This window comes from Squalius cephalus (assembly GCF_949319135.1).
Source record: "Squalius cephalus genome assembly, chromosome: 5".
In the NCBI taxonomy this organism is placed as follows: domain Eukaryota; kingdom Metazoa; phylum Chordata; class Actinopteri; order Cypriniformes; family Leuciscidae; genus Squalius; species Squalius cephalus.
In genome coordinates, this window is record NC_137126.1 from 24,902,542 (window position 1) to 24,926,391 (window position 23,850).

General features: G+C 38.2%; 1 protein-coding gene across 6 annotated transcripts in view; it reads left to right on the forward strand.

The window, feature by feature from the left end:
- Nucleotides 1-22,602, forward strand: part of fam222ba (family with sequence similarity 222 member Ba) — a 61,733-nt gene extending 39,131 nt beyond the window's left edge. For 3 of the 6 annotated variants that reach the window (XM_079871464.1, XM_079871465.1, XM_079871463.1), the window contains exons 2-3: nt 9,894-10,086; nt 19,467-22,602. In XM_079871464.1, coding sequence (XP_079727590.1) covers nt 10,005-10,086; nt 19,467-21,142 — 1,758 coding nt within the window. In that variant the 5' untranslated portion in view covers nt 9,894-10,004 and the 3' untranslated portion in view covers nt 21,143-22,602. Of the gene's footprint in view, nt 1-9,893; nt 10,087-15,281; nt 15,440-19,466 lie in introns of those variants that run through there. The other 3 variants (XM_079871467.1, XM_079871466.1, XM_079871468.1) reach the window with 2 other exon arrangements.
- Nucleotides 22,603-23,850: the final 1,248 nt, after the last annotated feature.

Consider the following 23,850-nt stretch of genomic DNA (forward strand, 5'->3'; position numbering starts at 1 on the left):
CACATAAATGAAATTCACAACTTGGATGGTAACAGCTTCTTACAGAAACATATTGATGTTTATGTGTGCATAGTCTGATTCTTATGAGCTCATTCTTTTAATGGAATCATTCCTGATTTCTAACACGCACTCATCGCGTTCAGTGTGTTCTTGCGGCTATCAGAGCAGAGACTAAAGCTAATGCTTTCGGTATGTGTATCATCTCCGGCCGCATTCATATGTAAATTGCGTGAGCTTATTTTGTCCAGTAGATCAAAAGATCTGGGGAAAAAAACATACAAACCCCTCCCCTCGAAGAAATCAGGACAGAAGTGGTTGAAAATGGACAAAAGAGACGGATTCAACACTCTATAATGCAAGTAAATCACTTGCAATGCTGTATTGTCATGAAAGTTCATTTGCAGGCGTTTTTAAGCCTTGCCAATTTAAACATTCAAGTGCAAGAAGAAGCGAAAGATAACTAGCGCAGGCTGTGTGAGAAGTTTTGTGTGTGCAAACTGCACATCCGATCCATACTGAATTGAGATCTTTCACGTCGTCTTGTGCTTGAATGGACAATTTCACACAAAAAATGTCAAAATGCCCGTCTTGGCGAGTATCCTAGTAAAGATAGTCGGTTATATGTTAAGTGAACATAAACAGACGATAAATAAAATGCATGTGTACAATATCAGTATATTGGATCTGTGCATTATATCTTAAAGTGACATCAGATTAATATTCCTGCTGCTGTCTATGTTTTTAATGTTAATCAAACAACAGACTCGTTGCAAAAAAGTCACTCAATGCTCTTGACAAACGTTTGTAACTTTAAAAAGGATTCGTCTATATTTAACAGTGAAGACTATGCAGTGTTATTTTACATTTGATTACTGATTTCTGTACATAATCTTCCTAATTTGTATCTAACTACTGTTAGATCTACCTGAAACAGCACTGTTTATTTAATTTGCATATTTGTTCTATTGTGTTATTGCTATTGCTTGTAGTTTGATTATTTGTTTTTATTTTATTACAATAAGATTTTATTACAATAAAAAGTCAAGTCACTCACTCACTGACTAAAAGTGTCACATTTTACTGGCAATTCAAAATTGAGTAATTAATAGTTTTATGTGTACTTAAAAAATAAAATTAATTTCTGTGACACTAGCATAACCAAACATGTACGAAAAAGTACTAAAATAATTGTTAAGGAATTTAGTTTTTATGTGTACTTAAAAAATCAATTGTAATTTCTGCACCTCTAGCATAACCAAACATGCACAAACAAGTACTAAAAGAATTGTTAAGGAATTGAAAGCAGAATTGTTCAATTGTGATTCCAGTTGCTAGTGTATGAAGCAGTTAATGGCTGTGTGTCTGCAGGGTACATCCAATGATTTACAGCGCCCAGATACAACTCCAATATCTAGTGAGTGGCTCTTCCTCTCATAAGCGATCAATCTCTCTTTCCACCTTCTACTTTTAGTATGGCTTTTAAAGTGAAATCCTTATACTGAATTTGGCAACACAATAAAGATGTACACCCATATGCTGCTGAACAATTGAGATGCATTGTTTTTGGAATACCATTGTGACGAGGCATGTGGTGCAGTTCTGTTCTGTCTCTCTTCAGGTCTGCTTCCTTTTTCTCAACGTTATTCTTGTTTTTGACACGTTATGGGGCACACAGCCTTTCTCAGGCAGGTCCAGATATAAATAAAAATGCAGAGAGCATCAACACCTTTTCATTTGGACTGTGGTTCACTGTTCACACATCACCTTACTGTAAGTGGTCGACACACACGCACACATCCTACATATTGCTTTTCCTGGTTGTTTCTTCTATATGTTAGAATAGAAATGAAGATATATTAATGAATTGGATACACATCATTTTATTTCTTGCCCTAAAGCTGGCTCTATCCGCATTTTCTCTTTCATGCATATAAACAGTCACGCTTACTCACATTTACTAGTCTGATCTTTTCACACGTTTATTCACACTCTCGCACACCCACAAATCGCTCAGTTTCTACTGCACTCACACCTTATGTTCAGTGGCTGAATGATCATGAGTAGAAATGTCAGAGGCTCTCTCAATCGCTCACACTGCCATGATTAAATCGCTGGAGGTCATCATGTCGCTGTGCTGTTGCTGGTTTCTTGTAGGCGTTCTACTCTAAACACTGACTGATCACTGTCTGTACTTTCATTGGAAGTCCCTGCTCATTTGAATAAAGTTTGCATAATGTCAGTGGTCTTAGTCATATAAATATGCTGTGATTTGCGCTATATGTATATTAGGTATGTGATGGTATCAAATTTTCACATCATGATAATTGCTGAAATAATCACACACAATGAACATGACGTAGAGGCCCACTGTTGTGCACCATAATTTGAAATCAAGGATTTAAAGTTTGTCGATCGTCCGTGTCCAGTGACAGCTGAACTGTCCACATCCGATTCACATGGACCGATCGTTGCGCACAGAGTAGGCCTACACTGGTGTTCTCAGCACTTTCAAAATAAAAGCCCCACACGCTGTCAAAATAAATTTCCTGCTTCGAGTTTACAAAGACATTTTGGCTGCATCCGAAAACTCATCTGAAAAATGCTGCCTTCGGAGGACGCATTGTAAGGTAGGAACTAAGGCATCAAGGCATTTCCGAATCCAATGTTAGCTTCACTTCCTGTCTCCTGAGATACCTTCATCTGATTGATTTTTGAAGGCAGCATAGATGTATCCTTCGCTGCCTTTGATATCCCTCAATCCTATGCTTTCTTTTTGGTGACATTTGAGCCAGAAAAAGAAAGATGGCGTCTGAAAGTTGCGTTTGCTGGTCAGTTTGTGTGTAAATGTAATGTTTTTGACCTACATTTTCCACTTCTGATGTAATTTCTAGCGAGACATTACTACTGTAGTAATTAAATATTTGTTTAGTTCTCACCAAAGCTCACTCTATTTAGCTGTAGTAAATCAGTTTCGTGAGGTACCTTCATGCGCAAATGCTGCCTGCAGAGTCATTGCCTATAAGGCAGCGAGACAAGTCAGCTGCCTAATTTTTCGGATACAGATTTTTTATCGGTCATAACTTCTGGACAAACATAGTGCAGATACTGAAAAGATTTCTTGTGTGCATGCGTCCAGTGCGTGTGTTCATACACACTGTCAAATGAAGTATACTTTGAAAGGCTACATATTCCGCTGTATGCGTACGTTCAGCGTTCACACCAAAACTGAAGTATATTTTGGGCTTAAAGTATCTAGAATTATTCATGGTATTTTGAAGTGCCCACAAAAACAATGTATGTGTGTTCATTACAGCAACATGGCATATTACTGAATACCAGCACATAATGTATATCTCATCATGGGAGTCTCCACTCTGAAGTGCTCTCAGACAGCCAGTGTCTCTGTCTCTGTTTCAAGCTTTAATTCTTTTCACCTCTTCTATTAATCTTTCATTTCTGTTAACCTTTAATTAGAGAAGTGTCAATGCTTTATTACTTCATTTGTTGCTTAAATAATGGCTTCATATATTTTTCTCTTCCACTTACTCAAGTCCAAATCTTTCTTTCTTTCTTTCTTTCTTTCTTTCTTTCTTTCTTTCTTTCTTTCTTTCTTTCTTTCTTTCTTTCTTTCTTTCTTTCTTTCTCACTATCACAGGCTTTTAGCTGCATTTTTCTCTGACTGCTTATATCTCTCAAACTGCGTGTTACACACTCTCATATGCTTAAAATTGACACTGTTAGCCCAAAAAAAACCTCTCAGAATATCTCTCCCAGAATAAAAAAAAAAAGAGAGCGTGCCGTTCAGGGGATGTGCTTAAGTCATCAGTAACACGCTGACAGCAACACATGCCTGCGCGTCTTCAACACGCAGCTACAGCACAATCTATTCAGGCTGCTATATAAATTGATGTTCTAAATGGGCCTGCACTAATGTGAACGTTTATTTACAAGCAGCGTTGCTTTCTCTCTCTCCCTCCTATTGAGCCGTTCTCGTATTCAAGGGTAAAGCTTTTGAAAAAATCTAAATGTGAGCTCTCACCTCCCCCACCCACCTGATGTCCTCCTCCATAGTCCTCATAAATGATAATCACAATCTCTCCTCCCAGCTCTTCCCCTGAAAAGTCATTTCACTCAATAGCTTTTTGTGTTCCTGGAAAACTGTACATGCAAGCGTACATTGGATTTCTCTCTCTATTGTATGTGTATATTTTAGTGTAATTAGCCTGTGTTTTTCCTGAGCGTAAAGGCCAGTGTAGGCAGATTGTCTGAGCTCCAGAGCTCAGCCCCACCAGAGCCTGATTACAGCTTACTGTAGTCATTTTCTAAATAGCTCACTTCCACTCCACTTTCCTCCCTCTATCCTTTCTTCTCCCACATTCAGCCTCCCATGCGCACAAAGAAAGAGAAAAAGCAGTGGAGTCTTTTAGAAAAGTCTTTTATCAGATGCGGTCTGACCCAAACATCCCCAGCCATTGAGAATCCAGACTCACTTTCTCTCTTTCTCTCCCTCTTCCAGATAGAGTTTTTCCACCAGCTCTGATATGACAGAGGTGAATTTATGTGTGTTTTGACTTTGGAGCAGTTTGGACTGTTCTGATGGAACTTTTGCTCCACATATTTATAATTTTATACCAGTCATAAGGTCAACAAGATTTTTTTATTGTTTTTTGAAAGAAGTCTCTTATACTCACCAAGGCTGCATATCAAAAATACAGTAAAACAGTATTGTGAAATATTATTACAATATAAAATAACATTCTATTTTAATATATATGTAATTTATTCCAGTAATGGCATTATATCAGTTATCAGAAATCATTTTAATATGCTGATTTGCTGCTTAAGAAACATTTATTATTATTAATGGAATATTAATTATTATAAAAAAAAAATTCAGGATTCTTTGATGCATAGAAAGTTCAAACATCTTTTATTACGTTGTAAATGTCTTTACTGTCACAACAATTTAATGTATCCTTGCTGAATAAAATAAGGGGCATATGAGATGAATCTATAGGAATGCACCTAAAATTTTTAATCGTATGTGAATTTTCGCATCATAGAGTATGAAAAATGATATTCATTTTAAGATTTGCTAAAGATTACATTTTAATAGTGTTATTAAATAAGTCGTTTTTTAAAAGTTAAACTTTGTGTAAGCGTTAGATTACAGCAAAGGTAATCTTAATGTAAAAACAAGGGCAATGACAGTGAGCATGCACAATCAAAAATCATTTATTGGCTGATATAAACACTGCTACGCCTCTGGTTGTAGTTTTCTCATCTCTGTGTAGATATTTTCATCTAGACAGGTGTCTGTGTTTGAGACTCAGCACGCATACAAGCACCGCGTGACGACTTAGGAGAAATCAAAGATTCAGGCTGAGAGGAAGAAATGGATGAAGCACCGTCAGTGAAAAAATCAATTGAAGAAAACGAGGAGAGAAAAATATCGATCATAAGTAAACTTGTTTCATTCAGTATTGAAACGTATTGATAAAGAGAGTTCAGTGTAATTAAAGTTGATTATTTTACCCAATATTTATGTGTACTTTTTATTTTTGTACTTATTAGAGTAGTGTGCCATTAGCTTAGCAACATGCTAACAACAGACTCTTGAAGTGAGTCGAGTCTCACATGTGGAACACTATTTGATTTTACTAATCAGTCACTCATAAAGCTTCCTCAGAAGGCATACTATTTAGACAGAAGACAGTGAGGAAGCTCACAAGGTTTCAGATAAGAGCTCAGGTATATCTGATAAAGAGTGAGCATGCTGGTTTCGCACCCTGCTGCGTTGTTAGTGCACTGCCAGGATTTTAATGAGCTGCCATCATGACCTTTCACTACATACTAACTCTTTGTTTCTTGCTCTCTCTCTCCCTTTTTCTGTCTGGCCTTGTGCTGCCCTGTCAGAGTTGTTTGGTTTATAATTGCTTCTTGTCTGAACTGTTTGTCTGCTTATACATGTTTTAATCGTTTCCGTCTGGTGTCAGTGTGCAGTGAGATGATGTAGTACATGTTTGTATGCGTAGTTTCCCACCACAAATCACCAGCGCTATCCATCGCTGTTGCTGATTCAGAGAGGATGGAATGAGTCAAGCTGCCACATGCAGCACCTGGTGTAATACAGCAATTTGGGTGTCCGCACCATGCCAAAATGCTTCACGACCTGACCCAATCACACAGCCCATCAGATGATATTTAACATTCAGTGTACTGTTATAGAGTGCAACAGTTCGAGAAGTAAAAATCCCATTAATTGTCATGATGGGGAGTTGATTTTAAAGAAAAACGTATAAACCTTTAAAGACAGAAATTTATTCTGTGTGAAATTCGGTCCCTTAGTGAGCTACTATTAATTGATAGTGTATATGCTTCTGTTGAAGCTATCATCTGTGCCTGTCAAAAACTACATTACACTTAGTTTCGCCTTGGAACTGCCTCAATTCTTCATGGCATGGATTCAATATGGTATATTTTGGTCCATATTATTGACATGGTAGCATCATTTATTGGCTGCACATCCATGATGAGACTCTCCCGTTCCACTCTCCCGGGGTCTGTGGAGTCTATTTGAGTATAGTGAATTCATTGTCATGTTCAAGAAACCAGTTTGAGATGATTTGATCTTTGTGATGTGACGCGTTATCCTGCTGGGTTCAGCCATCAGAAGATGGTTACAAACACTGTGGTCATAAATGGATGAACATGGTGGTCAGCAACAATACTCTGGAAGGCTGTGGCATTTAAACAATGTGGAGGTACATATTCTCTGTAAAACCTAAGATGGTTGTACATGAAAATCCCAGTAGATCAGCATTTTCTGAAATTCTCAGACCACAAAATCAAACTCAACAACCATGCCACCTTCAAAGTCACTTAAATCACATTTCTTTCCCATTCTGAAGCTCAGTTTGAACTTCACCAGATCGTCTTGATCATGTCTACATTCTTAAAGACATTGAGTTGCTGCCATTTGATTGGCTGATTCGATATTTGCATTACCTAGCAGTTGATCATTCTGGGGATGGAGGAGGGTAATTAGCTCCTGAGCAATGCTATAAAGCTGTTGATAATACTGAATGGATCTTATATGCTGTGATAGGCGTCATATTCACATATACAGTACGTAGACACTCTGATGCGAGCTTGACTGACGTGACCTGCCAGAACTAACGCTATGCTTGATGTGAAAGTTTGGAATTTAGCAAAGGTCACCTTAGATCACAGCACTCACACTATAGAAGATGGGTAGAGGATGTGAAGGTGAAGAGAGAGAGAGATGAAGTGCCTGAGGCACGGTCAGAGCACTCTGGCTGGTATGTTTGATGTTAAATTGAAGTTCAGATTTCATATTAAGTGTGTTTTGCCTGCTGCTGTACGGTTAGTAAGTGTGGCTTGGGTACGAGAAGGGTTTTTGCTGCTCTGAACACACTCGGTTGACAAAAAAGATGATTAAAGAGAAGGATATTTTGATATTCTAACCTTCACTTGATTAGTTAGTTTATTGGTTGGTTAATTGATGTGAATCCAAAGCTTTGCAGCTATCATTGCTAAGTTTATCACTGGTTCTTTTATCACTGGTTCTCTGCCATGCAATTCATTTGCTCACATAAATATGTGTGAAATTGCACTCAAACGCACATTTGAATTAATGTTTGGATGCATTCCTCACGACACACTTGATTAGAAGACTTGCTGAGTTTTAATGAATTCAGTGAAAATGTGTGTGTGTAAAACTGACAGATGGTAATTATCTCATTGCTCCTGTTATGTTGGAAAATGATCCAAAACATGTTTGTGAGTCATTTATTTTGCACCTTTTCTTAATGCACACCATCCCTTTAAAATCATATTATCGCTTAATTCTAAATCAAAAGACACATTTTGAAATTGTTTGTTCTGAAAATAATCTGAAATTTCTGTTATTTTTGATTGTTATTTTTGTATTTTTATTAACCATAATGAAGACTGTAGGCATCCATCAGTTCACAAACCTCAAACATATTTATTTTATGTTAATACATTTTTATTGTATAGTGAATAGCAGCATGTTAATATTACATGTATCAATGGATTGTTTTTGTCTTCTTTCTGTATTTTGGACTGTGTTCTGTACTGTGAAAGCTTTTAATCATGTCATTCTGAAAAGCTTTTATACAAACACTGTGTCCTAACCAGATGTAATATTAGTTTTGTTTTAGATTCATTATGAACTGTTAAAGGATTTATTCATATTTTGAATTAGCTTTTATTTTTATATATTTTTGCTTTTATTTATTTTATTTGGTAATTTTAGAAGTTCAACAAACTTGTTTCATTTCAGCAATTTAAATTCAAAAGGAAATTTTTCATAGGTTTAGTTAACAATAATTACACTAAACAATTATTGAATGCAAAAATGCTGCACAACACGACTCAATCACAGCTAATCAGAACATATCTGGTGTTCAGTTATGTGAAGTGGGGCTTCTCAATTGTGGCAAAATCATAATCATCAATCGCTGTTGTAATCATGATTATTTAACACAATTAATAAGACCAAAACCTTATACGAGCGTTTTTGGGTTTTTTTTACAGTAAATTTTTTAATTCTTGATACCAATTTCGATACTACAGCAGAAACTAATTCTAGGCACAATTCAAATTAAGAAAATTACTAAAATGGGACAAATACAGTAGACAAAAAATAAATAAACAATGCTTTTTCATGTAAGTCTATCTAACAATATAGTATTCAGCTTAAAGCCTACTTAGAAACTGAATAAAGTAATCAAATGTAAAAATATAACACTATATACTGCAACACTACACTCTCTTCACTGTATGACTTATATATACATAGATTCTTATTAAAGCTACTAAAGTTATTAGTCAAGAGCAGTGAGTGATTTTCCTTTTTCTTTTGTTGTTTGATTGTCAGTCAAACGTCCTCTTGGGCGGGCCTTGGCCAAGAAAAGCTGCGATAGAGTCCAGACCTTCTGCTGTCAGTCTGAAGGTCTGGCTACGCGAGACTAGAACCAAAGTGAATGACACTGACATAGTAGGGGCTTTCACACCGGGTAGTTCTAGGAACTTAGTACTAGGAACTAGCCACCAGGGTTGTTCCCCGAGAACGAAATGTTCCCCTAGGCCTAGGGCCATTTTCCTGGTTGGATTCGCACTGCCAGTAGGAACTCTGAAGTGACGTAAGCCACACTTGTTGTTGTGACTTTTATTTTGATGGTGCTGAGAAAGCCAGAGCCTGAGCACACAGTGCTCCTATTCTCCATTAGTTTATGATCTGTTTAAGTCTGTCCTGTCTAATACGTTATTAGATACTGTTATACAAAGAAAGTAGACAGTATATGAAAAAGTATTTGCATTTGCCGTATGATTGATGTCCAATGTCTCTAGCTGAGCAGAAGTACATAATCATGTTTTGCTTGGCCCAAAGGTGCGTTGGATTTTCTCCTCAGCGTAACGGTTGAGAGGTCCATCTATCACTGTTTTCCATGTTCGTAGAGTTAGTTTGTGGAGTAAATATATAGGCTATAATCTGTGCGTACACAGCTTTTTTTTTTAAATGGCAGGTGCCGGTGTTTTGCGTACGTTCGGCCAATCAGTGTACACTTACGTCACTGGTAGTTCCTATAGTACTGGTTTAGACCGTACTCTGAAGTAGGAGCTAATTTAGTTCCCCCAAAAGGAGTTCCTAGAACTAAAATCATTCCTAGTTCCTGCGGTGCGAACACGCCAAAAAGCGGGTACCGCCAGTAGTTCTAGGAACTATGAAAAGGTTCCTCCGGTGCGAAAGTTCCTAGTGTTGGCCCGGAACTTGGTACTGAGGTGCTTACAGTAATATCTAATTTTCCTTTTTTTCTCTCTTTTTTTTTTTTTTTTCTCTATAGTGTGAGGCGGAGTGTTTGGCCCATGTTGCTCTAGGAGTGAGTGTGTGTGTGTGTGTGTGAGTGTGGGTGTGTGTGTGAGTGTGTGCGTGTGTGTGTGAGTGTGTGTATGAGATGCTGGCCTGTCTGCCAGGGCCAGGTGATCTCTCCCTTCAGCTCCACCCCCACTCGCAGATGAACACTGGACTTCAGAAATGTAAGTACAGAAACAAAAAAAACTGTTTAAATTTCTATCATCACTCACCAAACCGTTTCGTTCTTATGTGGAGCATAAAAGAAGATAATAAATAAAATGAGCATAAAATAAAATGAAGATTATAGGTGACCAGGGAAAGTGAATCTCCAAAAATGACAAAAAGCACCATAATATGTTCCAACTCTTGAAGTTACATGAGAGTTTTGTGTGAAAAAAGACAGAAAATCATTATGCACTGATAAACTAATTCAGCTCTAAGATCTTAAACACTTTTGTGTATTTTCAAAAAGTTTGCGAGAATAATGACTTACATTTTGTTTAGTTTTTTCCTCACACAACTGTATCACAGAGCTTCAGAAAAATATAGCACATCACTCATTTTTAAAGATTTACAAATATAGCAGGGAAGTATCAGGATAAACGGGGGGAATTATTATTTTTTTTACAAATATTAACAGATTTTACAGACTTTATATTTTTAGGTTTTGTTGAACTTCTGCCTTCAAAATGAAAGACAATGGTTTGTTTTATTTCCCCTATTTTTACATTTATTTTTATATTTAGCTAAAAGACATTTTTGATCATTTTCACAAAAGTTTCATGGCCCCCAGAATATTATGTTGTATGAGTATCTGTATATGCAATAATATCAAAAGAAGGAATAGACCCTCTGCTTTTAAACAACAACTACAAAAGTTTTATTCTAGCTTCATGCATTTTTTATCAACACTTGAATGTGGGTAAGTTTCATAAAGAAGCAACATTTTGAGCAAAAAGCTGAGAAAATCACATTTTTGTCAAAGACTACATCTGGATCAGATTCAGAAAGATAATCAAAACATAGATGGAGTAGATCGAGTCCATCAACACCCCAAATGCTTGCGCAGTCCTATAGCTCGTCCTGGGTCGACATTAAATTCAGTAACATTAGGCAGTTTTAATTTATATGCTGTTTAATGTTGATGAGCGCGTTATTTTACATATGCTTACATAATGATACACACTTATATCTACTTACATATGATATCGCTTGTTTCTGCATATTCTTCGCATGTGTTTTGATCATCTTCCAGAAGATGCGTAATAGTGTATAACAGTGAAAACACGGAAAACTGGATGTTTCTGTCAACAATACTCCTTATGTTAAGACATATAGTGTAGGAAACAAATAAAAAATTTAACTAAACAGTTGAAACTGGGCATGATGTGATACTCCACGAATGAGCAGAAATCTTACCAAAAACAAACTGCACAGAAAACAAGCCGAATGAAGACAACTACATAATAAATAAAATAATGTTTTTCTGTGTAAGCCACAGAAGTGCATCACACATAATTACTACTTTTATGGTGCTTTTTGTCATCTTTTGCTTTAATGGTATGGAAAAGTGCATCTTTCTGGATTGAACAGAAGAAAGTAAGTCAAACGGTTTTGAAACGACATGAAGGTGAATAAATTATGACAGAATTTTCATTTTTTTGAGTGAATATTCCTTTCATGCTCCTGTTTACCTTCCTCTCAGCAGTCTCAAATGAACCAGACAAATATTCTCTCATGCTGTGCATGTTATGTGTCTGTTTTAATACCACAAATTCATACAGACGTTGTCAAAAATGGCAATTAAGTGCATTGAAGAAATGACAAGATTAAAACAGATCTATAAAAGCAGATAAATGTCTGACAAGAAACTAAACAGAACTGAGAAAGAAAGGAAATGGAATGGGGGGGGGGGGGGGGAGCAGTGTGTGAGCAAAAGCATATTTGCAGAGACAGATTGTCAAATCCCAGGATTTTTATTAGGGCGGTTTACAAGGACAGACACCTGCTGAACCACACCGCTCACAGAGAGATAGATTGAGGCAGATAAGTGGCATACAGAGGCAGCGAGAAAATGAGAGTCAGACAAACAGAGAAACTGAGTCAGGCAAGGAGGGAAAAGGATACGTACAGACAGAGTATCTCGCCTTCTCCGTCAGTGGGCAGACATCCTGTCAGATTAGCTCTCCATCAGGATGACAAATGATGCTATGGAGACACGCGGCCGGGGGAGTGCCGATGGCCCGGAGACTGATGAGTCTCACATCGCCTCAGGAAGACCCTCATCAGGCGGCAATTACTGAGAGGCTGAGGACATATCTTTAACTGCAGGAGAGAACAGAAATCACAGAAAGATGGAAGTCGTATTTCTAACTAGTGGGAATGCAGAAAGAGATGGAGTCATACTACTAACTACAGGAATTACATGGGGAGAACAGGTAGGAAAGAGGAACTCGAGGCATATCTCTGATGCATTAAACATTGCACAAAACCGCAAGACTCAATGAAGTTAGACCTATAACTACAGGCAAAGAGTGTTTGTCTCTGAAGAGAGCAACTGTAGAGGATTCCTTCATTTGCCACATGCTTTGCTGTGATGTTACTGATGTTGTCTTATAGAACGTCACAGAAATGCCAATGAACTGGACAAAAACATAAATGAAAATCAAGCTTTAACGTTCCACATCCAGTCCCTTTTTTTACCTGGTGGTAAAAAAAAAAAAAAAAAAATTGTTTTCATTTCTCTGATAATTCCATTTATTCAATAGTGCATAGCCATGTATTAGCCAATAAATGGGCAGAAACTTCTGAACAATTGATTTATGGCTGTTTTCCGATACATTGGGGCTCAAATAACACAATTTCATTCTATAAACCTCTATTTCAATATAATCCTCTGATCAAAATATGGCTTTTAGTGTCAATTTGATATATTCAGATTGTCTTTTCCATGAAAATAAAATGTAAATGATAGAAATATTAACTTCAAGGTTGAGCTGAATGAATAATCAAATTTAAAACTTAAATCTAAATTGTAATATGGCTTATCAAATGTTCTTTTACACGCATGGATCTCATGATAAGTGTTATCTGTGTCTCAGGCTCAGTTTGCAGTAAATTCTGCTTCCCATAAATGTGCATTCGGAAACACGATGTGTGCCACCCTTTTTATCCGATTTTCAATTAGTGTTTTTAAACCTGTAGCGAATCCTGGTTTAAGACAAATATTAGTATTGCAATTTAAAAAAGATTTGTTATTAAATATTTTGTTATACTACAGTAATATATTTCTTATTTTGTTTAGTATTTTATTTATTAATAATAATAATAATAATAATAATAGCCCTACAAACGAGCACAGCAAACTTGAAGCTCTAATTAAAGTTACATTTTATCTGAAATATCACAATTGGGTTTAAAAAAAAAAAAAAAAAATCATTTAACCCTACCTGAACGTCATTGTGCCTCACCCATGTGATAGTGTTTTTTTTAAATCTGGTAAATGACTGCATTTTAGGTTAACACTATCCAGTTTCCCCCCGACTTCCAAACTGAAAGATTCAGAGAAACCTCAGTTGTTTAAAGCACTCAAAATCATGTAATGTAATGATGCATATGCTGGTTTAAACGTCCCATGGCATGTCATTAACTGCCCTTTCAAATTCATGTGCTCCCTGTTGTGGTCCAGATGTTACTGGAGCACATCTGGCACTGGCACAGTTTCCCTCAGGGAACTCGGGAGACGCAGGAAGAGCCAGAATATACCTTGGAATGCAGGAATGCAAGCCATGAAAATACATTGGGGCAAAAAAAGATAGTCTTTTGTCTAAATAGAGCATGGTTTCTTTTGCTTTTCTCTCTCTGAACTCTTTCAAAGGGAGCTGAAAAGAAGGTGAGATGAGCGGGGAGGAAGAGATGGCTTTAGATGAGAAGAAAGAGATGAATAGAAGGAGGCTTTGCTTCTCCATGAGGAATAACCCTATATAAGACAATATAAGAACACCCACTCAGATCAGCAGTCTCACGGATTAAAGAGAGTTTAAAAGCGTGTGTGTGTGTGTGTGTGTGTGTGTGTGTGTGTGTGTGTGTGTGATGTCTGTGCTGAGGGGAAAAAGGCAGTTGGGAGATGTGTATGGTGTGCTTAGACAGAAAAGGCTGACAATAGCTGTGTAACAACCCTGTGTGTCTGTAATGGCGCTCCTGGGGTTTGGCTGATTACTGTGATCCTCAAATCACTGCTGCTGATGAGAGAGAGAGAGAGAGAGAGAGAGAGAGAGAGAGAGATGGGGGGGGGGCTAGTTAGTGCAAAACACTATAGTTCAAATAGGGATAGTTCAAAAAAGAAATGAAAAATCTCTTCTGAATACAAAACACAAAAGCAGATGTTTAGAATAATGTCCAAGTTGCTTTTTACACTACCGTTCAAATGGTTGGGGTCAGTACAATTTTGACAAGTGTTTTTGAAAGAAATCTCTTATGCTCACCAAGGCTGTATTTGGTCAAAAATACAGACAAAGCAGTAATATTGAAATATGTTTTCAATTTAAAATAACTTTTGGTTACACTTTATTTTAAGGTGTCTTTGTCACACTGTTATTATACATGTAAGTACTGAGTGATATTAAGTAAATACATTTATAATTACTATTATATAGGGTTAGGATTAGGGTTTGGTTTGGTTTAGAGTTAGTAGCATGTAATTATGCATAATTTATAGTTATTACTATAGTAATTGCATGTAACATATTATGTAACAATGGGGGAACTGACCCCAAACATTTTAAAGGTAGTGTACATGCAAAATTATGAATAAACATTTGAAGCATTAAACACACATTGAGCATCATCTCTTTCAAGATCACGTGTACCTTGAGAAGAATTATAGTCTGACTACAATGTTTATATGCTGGATGAAGCTACAGTTGATGTAGCTGTTAGTCTGACTAAAAATAGGCTGCTACGATTTCAGTTCAACTAAAACATTTACATTATATATTTTTTTTTTAAGATTAATTACGTTTATCTTAATTACTGTTTTGTCCGACTGAAATAGAACTTCTGAAGTGCATAAACACAAAGTAGATGGGGACCAGAGACAGCTGTGGTCACCATTCACTTGTAGGGAAAAGAGCAACTTGAGCATTCTGCTTGATATCTCCTTTTGTGTTCCACATAAAAAAGGCATACAAGTATGTGATGGCAGAACCTTCATTTTTAGGTGGACTATCCCTTTAATTACAAATCCCGAAAAGAAGTTAAGCAGATCTGGCACTGAGCTCTAGAGATGTTAAAGTCCCTTGAGACATTTACATAGATGCTCAGTGCATGTTTAAATGTCACCTGATCGCTTTCCTCTGCCCTCCTCTCCTGTACTCAGAATGGATTGCATGACTGCCGACCTGTATGTTGTTGTCTAATCCTAACAAGATTGACTCCTCATTATCGCCGGCCGGCCTCCCCCGGGATGTCACTCAACAGGGGAGAAAGGCAAAGACAGAGAGAAAGATGCGGTGGAAATAGAGAGAGCGCACCCTTGTGAGTTATTAACATAATGACTGTCCTCTTCCTCGCTCCTTGTTCTAGTCCTGCGGTGTTTCATTTATTGAGCACAGCGTGGCTCTTCCTCCTCCATCTCTTCCTCTGATTCTCCTCATTCTCTCTTCTCTCCTTTTAGGAGGGGAGCAAATGTGGGCAGCCGGTGAAGGTAGCTGACATGGCCTGAGATTGGCAGGAAAGCTATTTAGCTAAGAAATGTCAGGGGCCATTTTGTTTAGTCAACAGCCCACATAGAGAGAGAGGGAGAGGGAAAAACAGAAAGACAGATGAGATGAGTGAATGGCAGGGCTTCTGAATGTTGTGTGAGGTGTTGGAGGATGGAGGTGAGAATTGTGATTCCTTCTTCCTGAATGTCATTAACAAGAACATAAGGTGTATATGTGTGTATGTTGATGTTTGTGTTTGCTAGTTAGGATAAGTTAGCATATATAAAGCATGCTTGCACAGACTTGTGCCCACAGAATTCCATAAAGCTCCACAGAATTTCTTCAGAATTTAAACGCCCTTCATTCACAAAGACATACACATCTACCACCCCTCACATGTTCACTTATTCAGTATTTGATTATTCTTTTTTGAAAAAGTCTCTTAATTTTTCAAAAATAAAGAACAGTAATATTGTGAAATACTATTCGAATTTAAAATAACGTTTCTATTTTGATATATTTTAAAATGTAATTAATTCCTGTGTTGTCAAAGCTGAATTTTCAGGATCATTACCGCAGTCTTCAGTGTCACATGATCCTTCAGAAATCATTCTAATATGCTGATTTGGTGCTCCAAAAAACATTTCTTATGATCAGTACTGAGGAGATTTCCTGCTTAATATATTTTTGCGGAAACTGATAAATTTTTCAGAATTCTTTGATGAATAGAAAGTTAAAAAAAACAGCCTTTATTTTAAATATATTTTGTATTTAAATACTTTTGATCAATTTAATGCATCCTTGCTGAATAAAAGTATTAATTTATTTCCTACTGACCTCAAAAATTTTGAACGGTAGTGTATACGTTACTGTGTGTTGTTATTGTATATTGGAGCATATATCATTCTTACTTGGAAGTTGTGTGGAAAACATGCCTTAATAATTTTTTTCTAGATTTTTACAGGGTTTTAGTTCTTCTAAGTATTTGGTAGGAAGTAGGGGTTTAACGGTTCTCTGTAAAAAATCGAACTGTACCGTTCTCCACCCACGGTTCGGCATGCACTGCGGTTCATCTAAAATATGTTGACGCATATGCATTTATAATATGGTTTATTGAAAATAACAACGTGTAAAACAGACAGACAGAGTTAGGCTAATGTTAAACTTTGTTCAATGTGAATGCCGTATGCTCTGATATGACCAGTCATTTACGCCGTCATCACCCGGGTGTTGATAGGCACGAGCGCTGGTAAAACCTAAACGGCACACTTTGCTATCTGTGTTTTAAACTAAACTCATGTAAGCCATGCCAATTTAAACATTCAAGGGCAAGAAGACGAGAAAGAGAACTCGTGCGCGCAAATATTGAGTAACAGACATATTCACACAAAAACTGTCAACATGCCCATCTTGGCGAGTGTCCTAGCAGACATAGTCGGTTGGGTTTTTAAGTGAACGTAAACAGTCGAGAAAGACAGCGCATGTGTAACAGTGTCAGTATTTTGGATTGTGCATTATGTTTTACAGTGACAGCAACCTAATATTCCTGCTGTCTGTGTTTTTAATGTTAATCAAACAACAAAAGACAAGGAAATCACTCGCTGCTCTTGACTGAATAGTTTTTGTAACTTTAATAAGAATTAATCTTTAATTTATACAGTGAAATATTTTATTTTACATTTGATTACTTTATTCAATTTCTGTACCTGAAAACTACTGTTAGATACCTGAAAAACACTGATTATTCTATTTGTACATTTGCTTTATTGTATTTATTTGTGCTGTTGCTTGTGGTTTGATTATTCTTATTTTCTTCATTTTTTATTTGGCAGTAGTCCTTTTTCCCCTGAACATAGCACATACCAAACAGTACCGAAACCGTGACCCTAAAACCATGATAAAAACCGAACTGTGAGTAATTTGAACCGTTACACCCTAGTGTAGGGTTTGTTCAGTGTTTGGGGTGTTTGTCGGGGCAGTGTGAGCTGTGAGCAGTGACTGAATCAGCTCAGGCTGGATGAAAGAGCTCAGTCACAGAGCACAGGCTGTTCATCCTCTCACTGGGGATGAGGGGGCCAGGAACGCATAGAAATGCATGCTAATACTGTGTGTGTGTGTGTGTGTGTGTGTGTGTGTGTGCTCCATATCAGTGTGAGCAAGGGAAGTGCAGGTGGGTGCACATCAGAAGTCTCTCTCTGTCTATCTCTCTTTTCTCTTCTCCCCTCAAGTGATGAAAGCTTGTTTTATACAAAGACCCCCTTTCAGCAGGCAGACAGCAGCCTCACAGAGAGCACTTATCATCCCTCGCTTCCTTTGTTTTTTCTATCTGTCTCTCATCCGCTCTCCTCTATTCTCAACCCATCGAATCAGAGATGTCCTGGCAGGTGAGGATGTCACTATCTGGAAAAGCAGCATTGTATCAAGGAAAGAGCTTGTATTGTGAGCGTAGACCTGCAGACTTCTGAATGTAAAACCAGTTAAATAATTCAGCTCATTAATGTTTTTTTTCTTTTATGTTCACCTTTAAAAGCATTACTGTGATCCTGAAGAGAAGAACAGATGTTTGTGAAAAACAGATAGAAAAGCTCACCAATTAGACGGTTTATTTGGAGCGCAGTTGCAGCTAAGATGCTTACCGCACTACACGCAGACATACATGGTTGCTATATTTTTGGGGGCTGGGCAAGACAGGTTTTAATTTCTTATTCACACTCTAAGACTGAAACTGTTAGAGAATCAAGCATAGACACATCACAGAGGGGTTGTTAAATATAACAGAGGTACTTAAAAGTTATTTGTGTTGTCTGGCGTCTGCGTGTTCACATTGTGTGTGAGTGTGTGTTTGTGTTCTTGTATATGGTTTATGAGAACAGACGTGTAAAATGACATGGGTTTTATTACAATGTTATGAGGACACTTTCTGTGTGTGTGTGTGTGTGTGTGTGTGTGTGTGTGTGGCATTAACACCATGGCATACAGGAAGCATGCTATGTTTGGAGTGATGGAGAGGAAGTGAGATAGCTAACATTCACCTACATCTTTTTGGCATGTGACTTAACACCAAAGTAAGGTTTTGAATGAATTGCAGCTATCAAGATCATGAGAAACAAATTTAGTTAAATGTGTCCATAATTTATAATAGTAATGTACACCACAGTTCAAAAGTGTGGGGTTGGTATTATATATTTTTTTTTTTTTTTATTTTTTTTTTTTTATGTCTCTTATGCTCACCAAGACTGTATTTATTTAATCAAACAGTAAAAACAGTAATATTTTGAAGTATTATTATTACACTTATATATTTTAAAAATGTATTTTATATCCATGACGGCAAAGCTGAACTTTCATCATCATTATTCCAGTCTTCAGTCTCACGTGATCCTTCAGGAATCATTCTAATATGCTGATTTGGTGCTCAATGTTCAAAACAATTGTGAGGCTTAGTATTTTTGTGGAAACTGTGATCATTTTTGTTCAAGACTCTTTAAATATACATTTTAACAACATTTATTAGAAATGGAAAAAACAAAACAAACATTTATTTACTGTCACTTTTGATGTGTCCCTGCTAAATAAAAGGATTAAAAAACTGACCCCTAAACTTTTGAAAGGTATTGTATGTGTGAAATTAAGCTGTGCCAATGCAGTTTCTAAGGGCACTATGGCGTCTTTCTCGCATTTTTCGTACAGAATTTGTTATTTGAGCTCAGGTTTGTGAAGTGAGAATATCTCTGATCCTCTCCTTAGTTTCCATTCTCTCGCCTGCCCAGTTGTGTGAACAAAATGGACAGGTTATAAAGACTCGTATTCCCAAGGCATAATGTGTTTTTCTTCTTTCTTTTTGTCCCTTTTACATACAGGGGACACTCCACAAAGGATGAGATCTGCTCAGTATCCAACCCCTGCGGAATTGGATGCATATGCTAAAAAGGTTGCCAACAATCCACTCACCATCAAGATCTTCCCCAACAGCGTCAAGGTCCCTCAGCGAAACCACATTCGTCGTACAGTCAACGGACTTGACACAGCTGGCCCCCGATACAGTCCCTACCCTTCTTCTCAGACCACTGCCAAGACTGGTCTCCTTGCCATCGTCAAAGTTCCCCTCATCAAGGGCATCATCAAGGACTTTAACGGCACACGGGCACGTCTGCACCCAGAGGTGATTATGAATGCCGCCGGCGGCCCTTATGCAGCCACCTCGGCCAGCACTTTAAACCTGCACCACCTGTCGCAGGGTCCTCCCAGAGCGTCCCAGAATCCGCAGGGACTTCCTCAGCACCCTCAGAATCTCCAGACTTTGCAGCAGCAGCAGCAGCCTGGGCCTCCACACCAAGGACTTGGACACAGACCTCCTTCCTCCATGCCACAACAGCTCCAGGGCCTTCCGAGGCCTCAAAATCTGTCCCACGCAGCTTCTTTAGGCCATCCTGGCGCCCACCCACCTTCAGCCATCCTGCTTCCTCAGCAGCACCTACAAAACCCCTCTGCAAGCCTGCAGGTGGGTGCTCGGAAGGTACCGGTTGCAGACGCCCCTCCTAACGTGACTGTTTCTACCTCAACCATTCCATTGTCCATGGCCGGAGGGCTCCACCAGGACCGTCAGGCGGACTTAAACAGCATAGTGCATCAGATTAGCCAGTTCTGCCAGGCTAGGGCTCAGGGCGCCGGTGCCACGTCGATGTGTGAAGGACAGATCGCCAACCCCAGTCCCATTAACCGAAATCTACTCATCAACGCCAGTTCTCGAGTCTCAGTGCATGCGGGAAACCCTAGTGCACTCGCTCCTGGTCTCATGCACCCATCCTGTGCTATTGGACCTCCTGATAAAGTAACTGCTTCTGCGCCAGTGAGTGCAATGCCTCCACATAACATGGCTGCAATGAACCACATGTATCACAGCGATATGAAACAACAGCACCTACAGCATCAAAGCCATCAACCTCAGCGAAATCCCCAGCATCCGCAGATGAGGTCCTGGACTCAGCATCAGCTTGCTCACCTTCAGCACATTTCAGAAGGGGGCGGACACCCCTGCAAACCGCAGAGTCGTACCTATCCCCCAGAGATGGGCATGGGGCAGCCTTATGCCATGAAACCCTCCAGCCCTTCATCGCCACTTGCCAACAACCACAGCAGCAATGCAATGCCACCAGGCATGGTGACGCACTACACCAACGGGCAGTACTACCACCAGCCGCCAGTGTGGGGCAGTATTCTTCCCACACCCAACAGTGACAGCTCTGGCTCACAGGACCTCCCTTTGCCCTTCCATGGCACTGGCACGGGCAATACCAACCCCACCCCAGGGATGGACCCCGTGGGAGGAGCGGCCCATTATCGATTAGTAGGGGGTGCCTTAATAGGGCAGACTAATCTGATGCAAACGGCAGATTGCATGGGAGGGGACTTCCAGACGCCCTGCTTCCGAGATCAGAATCTCATCCTGATGGGGAAGATGCACAGGCCACCCCCTATGGGCCGGGTAGTGGTCCCCCCCTCCGAGACGCAAGGCCAGCACCCAGGGTATAGATAAGCTTCAGCTCACAAGCCTCAGACACAGTCTCTCCTCAGTGAAGTCAGCCACACATGTACGTGTCCTCGACATCTTCTGTTAGTCTTAATAAAATTACATTACGAGAGGAACTAAATGAGCTCAAAATCTCAAGGATGATTGTTGATGAAAACAAAGAAAAAAAAAAAAAAGAATATAAACATGTCTAATGAAGAGCAGTGTTTTGTGTATGTAATCTTGCAAGTGATCAATTTATTTTCTTTTAACAAGTGCTTTTTGAGGCACTAAAGGGAATTTAGTTTAGTTTTTTTCCAAACTTGAGTCCTGTCTATCTCCTAGTACCTGGATCTCAAGTGCTCCTGGGTTATTTATGACCATCTTTAGACCATGTGTTAGTACTTACATTATTAAAAGTGTCTTGTGAAATAGATCACTTTTAAGCTGAGAGCGCCAGGCCTTCTGTGCATTGGACAACCAACTTGCTTTCATTTGAGAGATCTTTGTTTCAAGCCTGTCTTTTAACATCAAGATGGCTGACAGGCTCAGAGCACTTCCCTCTTCAGCATGACACATTCTTTGTCCTTTTTTTTTTTTTTTTTTTTCGTGTCTGAACTATGTGGAAAAATGCCAATCACTGGTCCCTTCAGACTGTTCCTAGGTGAAAGCTCTTGTCATGTGTTCCTTTACACCAGGCACCCCTGTTTCTTTATTTTTAGAAATAAAATGTATTTGTTATGGGCTTTATGGATTTCTGTGTAAAATGGGAACTGCTTTAAGCTTGTGAAAGGTTGAAACATCACCTCATTTTGCTGGACACATTGTGACCGACAGGAAACTTAAAAGACAGGAACCGCATACATGTATCATGCCTCTTTTAGTGATGCAACAAATCAGGTGTCATTTGCATTCTGAGTCACTAATGTGAGTGAAGTTTTGTATAATGATTGTGAAAGATTCTCTCTTTTCTCTGTAAAGCTGTAAAGGCCAAAGGAGAAGAGCTACAGAGGTTTCAATGTTAAAGCTGTGCCATTTTCATTTTACCTAATCATTATACTCCTTTTATTTCCTAACATATGAGAAACTACTACTTGAATTGTATAGATGAGTTGTGCAGTTTCAGGTGGGTCATATGTGGTATAGCTGTAAGTGGGTTTGCAGGACTAAACATACTACTGAAGGTGGTGTCTGTAGGCTTGTTACTAATATTATGATGTAGAAACTATGTACCAAATCAAGGGGTTTATGATCCTGCTTTTTCTAATTCATCCTTTATAATAACATAAAGTAGGAATTGCTACTGATTCTTTTGTGAAGTGTGCTTGAATTGACCAAATTGATCACTTGCAAGATCATTTGTGGTTAAATTAAGGAGGACTTTTTAAGAGAAAAAAGTCAAAACAGTGACACGGCAGGTGGATTGCTTATTTTATTGTACACTGGCTTATCTACTGTACTGCTGTATCTTTAAAGAAGTGTAATAACTGTGTATGAATGCGGCTGCATATGGATATGGGTTCACGGACTTGGTGTGCATGTGAAGAGCGCAGGTGTGTGTGTGTGTGTGTGTGTGTGTGTGTGCTGGTGGGTCAATTAGTCTTGACTCGCTGTTGGTTTGCCTCCCCTTAACAGCCCTCATGAAGCCTTAAGTATTTGGTCCTTGGACTTTCCTTTGACAACAAGCATGATTATGATAAAGGTATAATGAATTCTGATTTCGAAAAATAGACTATAAAGGAACAGCATTTTTCCTTGTTTATTTTTATTAACTTGAGCTTTTGTTGAATAGAAAAGCAATTCTTTAGAATTACTTTATAATGTAAACGAAGAAATAAAGAATATTTTATCGTCATTATGTTTTATAGCTGTGTGTAGTTCTGGGCTGTAACAAAATCTTTTTATTCCATGTTTCAAAGCTTCAGTTTTGCAATTTGTGCTATTTATAATTCTGAACTAGATTTTTTTTTTTTCTTCATTATTTAAATCTTTTTTTTTTTTTTTTTTTTTGCAATTGCTGTGAAATGGAGGAAGCTTCTAGAAGCCTTTCTCATATCTGTCACTCTGTGGCTGTCGATTGAATGCGTGGGAAGAATCTGAAGAGTGCGAGAGTTGTGCTACTCTTTTTTGTAATATTGTAATAATAAAATAAAGTTCTAATTTATGCTTTCAAGTATGACTCCATTTAATTTATTGATTGTCAAAAAGCTGTTTTTTCTTCTTTAATTCTTCAACCTTGAACTGGTCATAAATGTTCATATACCCTCATCCAGTCTTCAAGGACTTTTGGACACTGACTCTTCTCAATCAGTGTCTGCTCATCAGGCTTTTATATATGATTAATTTTATATATTTTATATATGACTTAATGTAGCTATTACAGGAAATGCCAGACCATCCCACACTAAAAACAGGAAAGCGAACAAAATGAATCTGCTGCTCTTGTCACAAAATCACATTGCTTTGGCGATGAAGGAGTGAATGTTGTTGGTAGTGGTTACTAATAAGGTCTGTCTACTCTTGCAGGTACACAGCCTACAGGTAATGCAAACCAAATGAAAATGAAAATTCTGCTCTCACTTCTAAACCGATGAAGAGTTTCTGAGGCATTGTCCTCACAAATTATGCATTGCAGGCCCACGTCAGTTCTGGTAACAAAGGTCTTCTAATTCTTACACCGCCAATATATTGCTAAAAAAAATTAAATGATGACAGTTTTCAAGATGGCTTGTTTT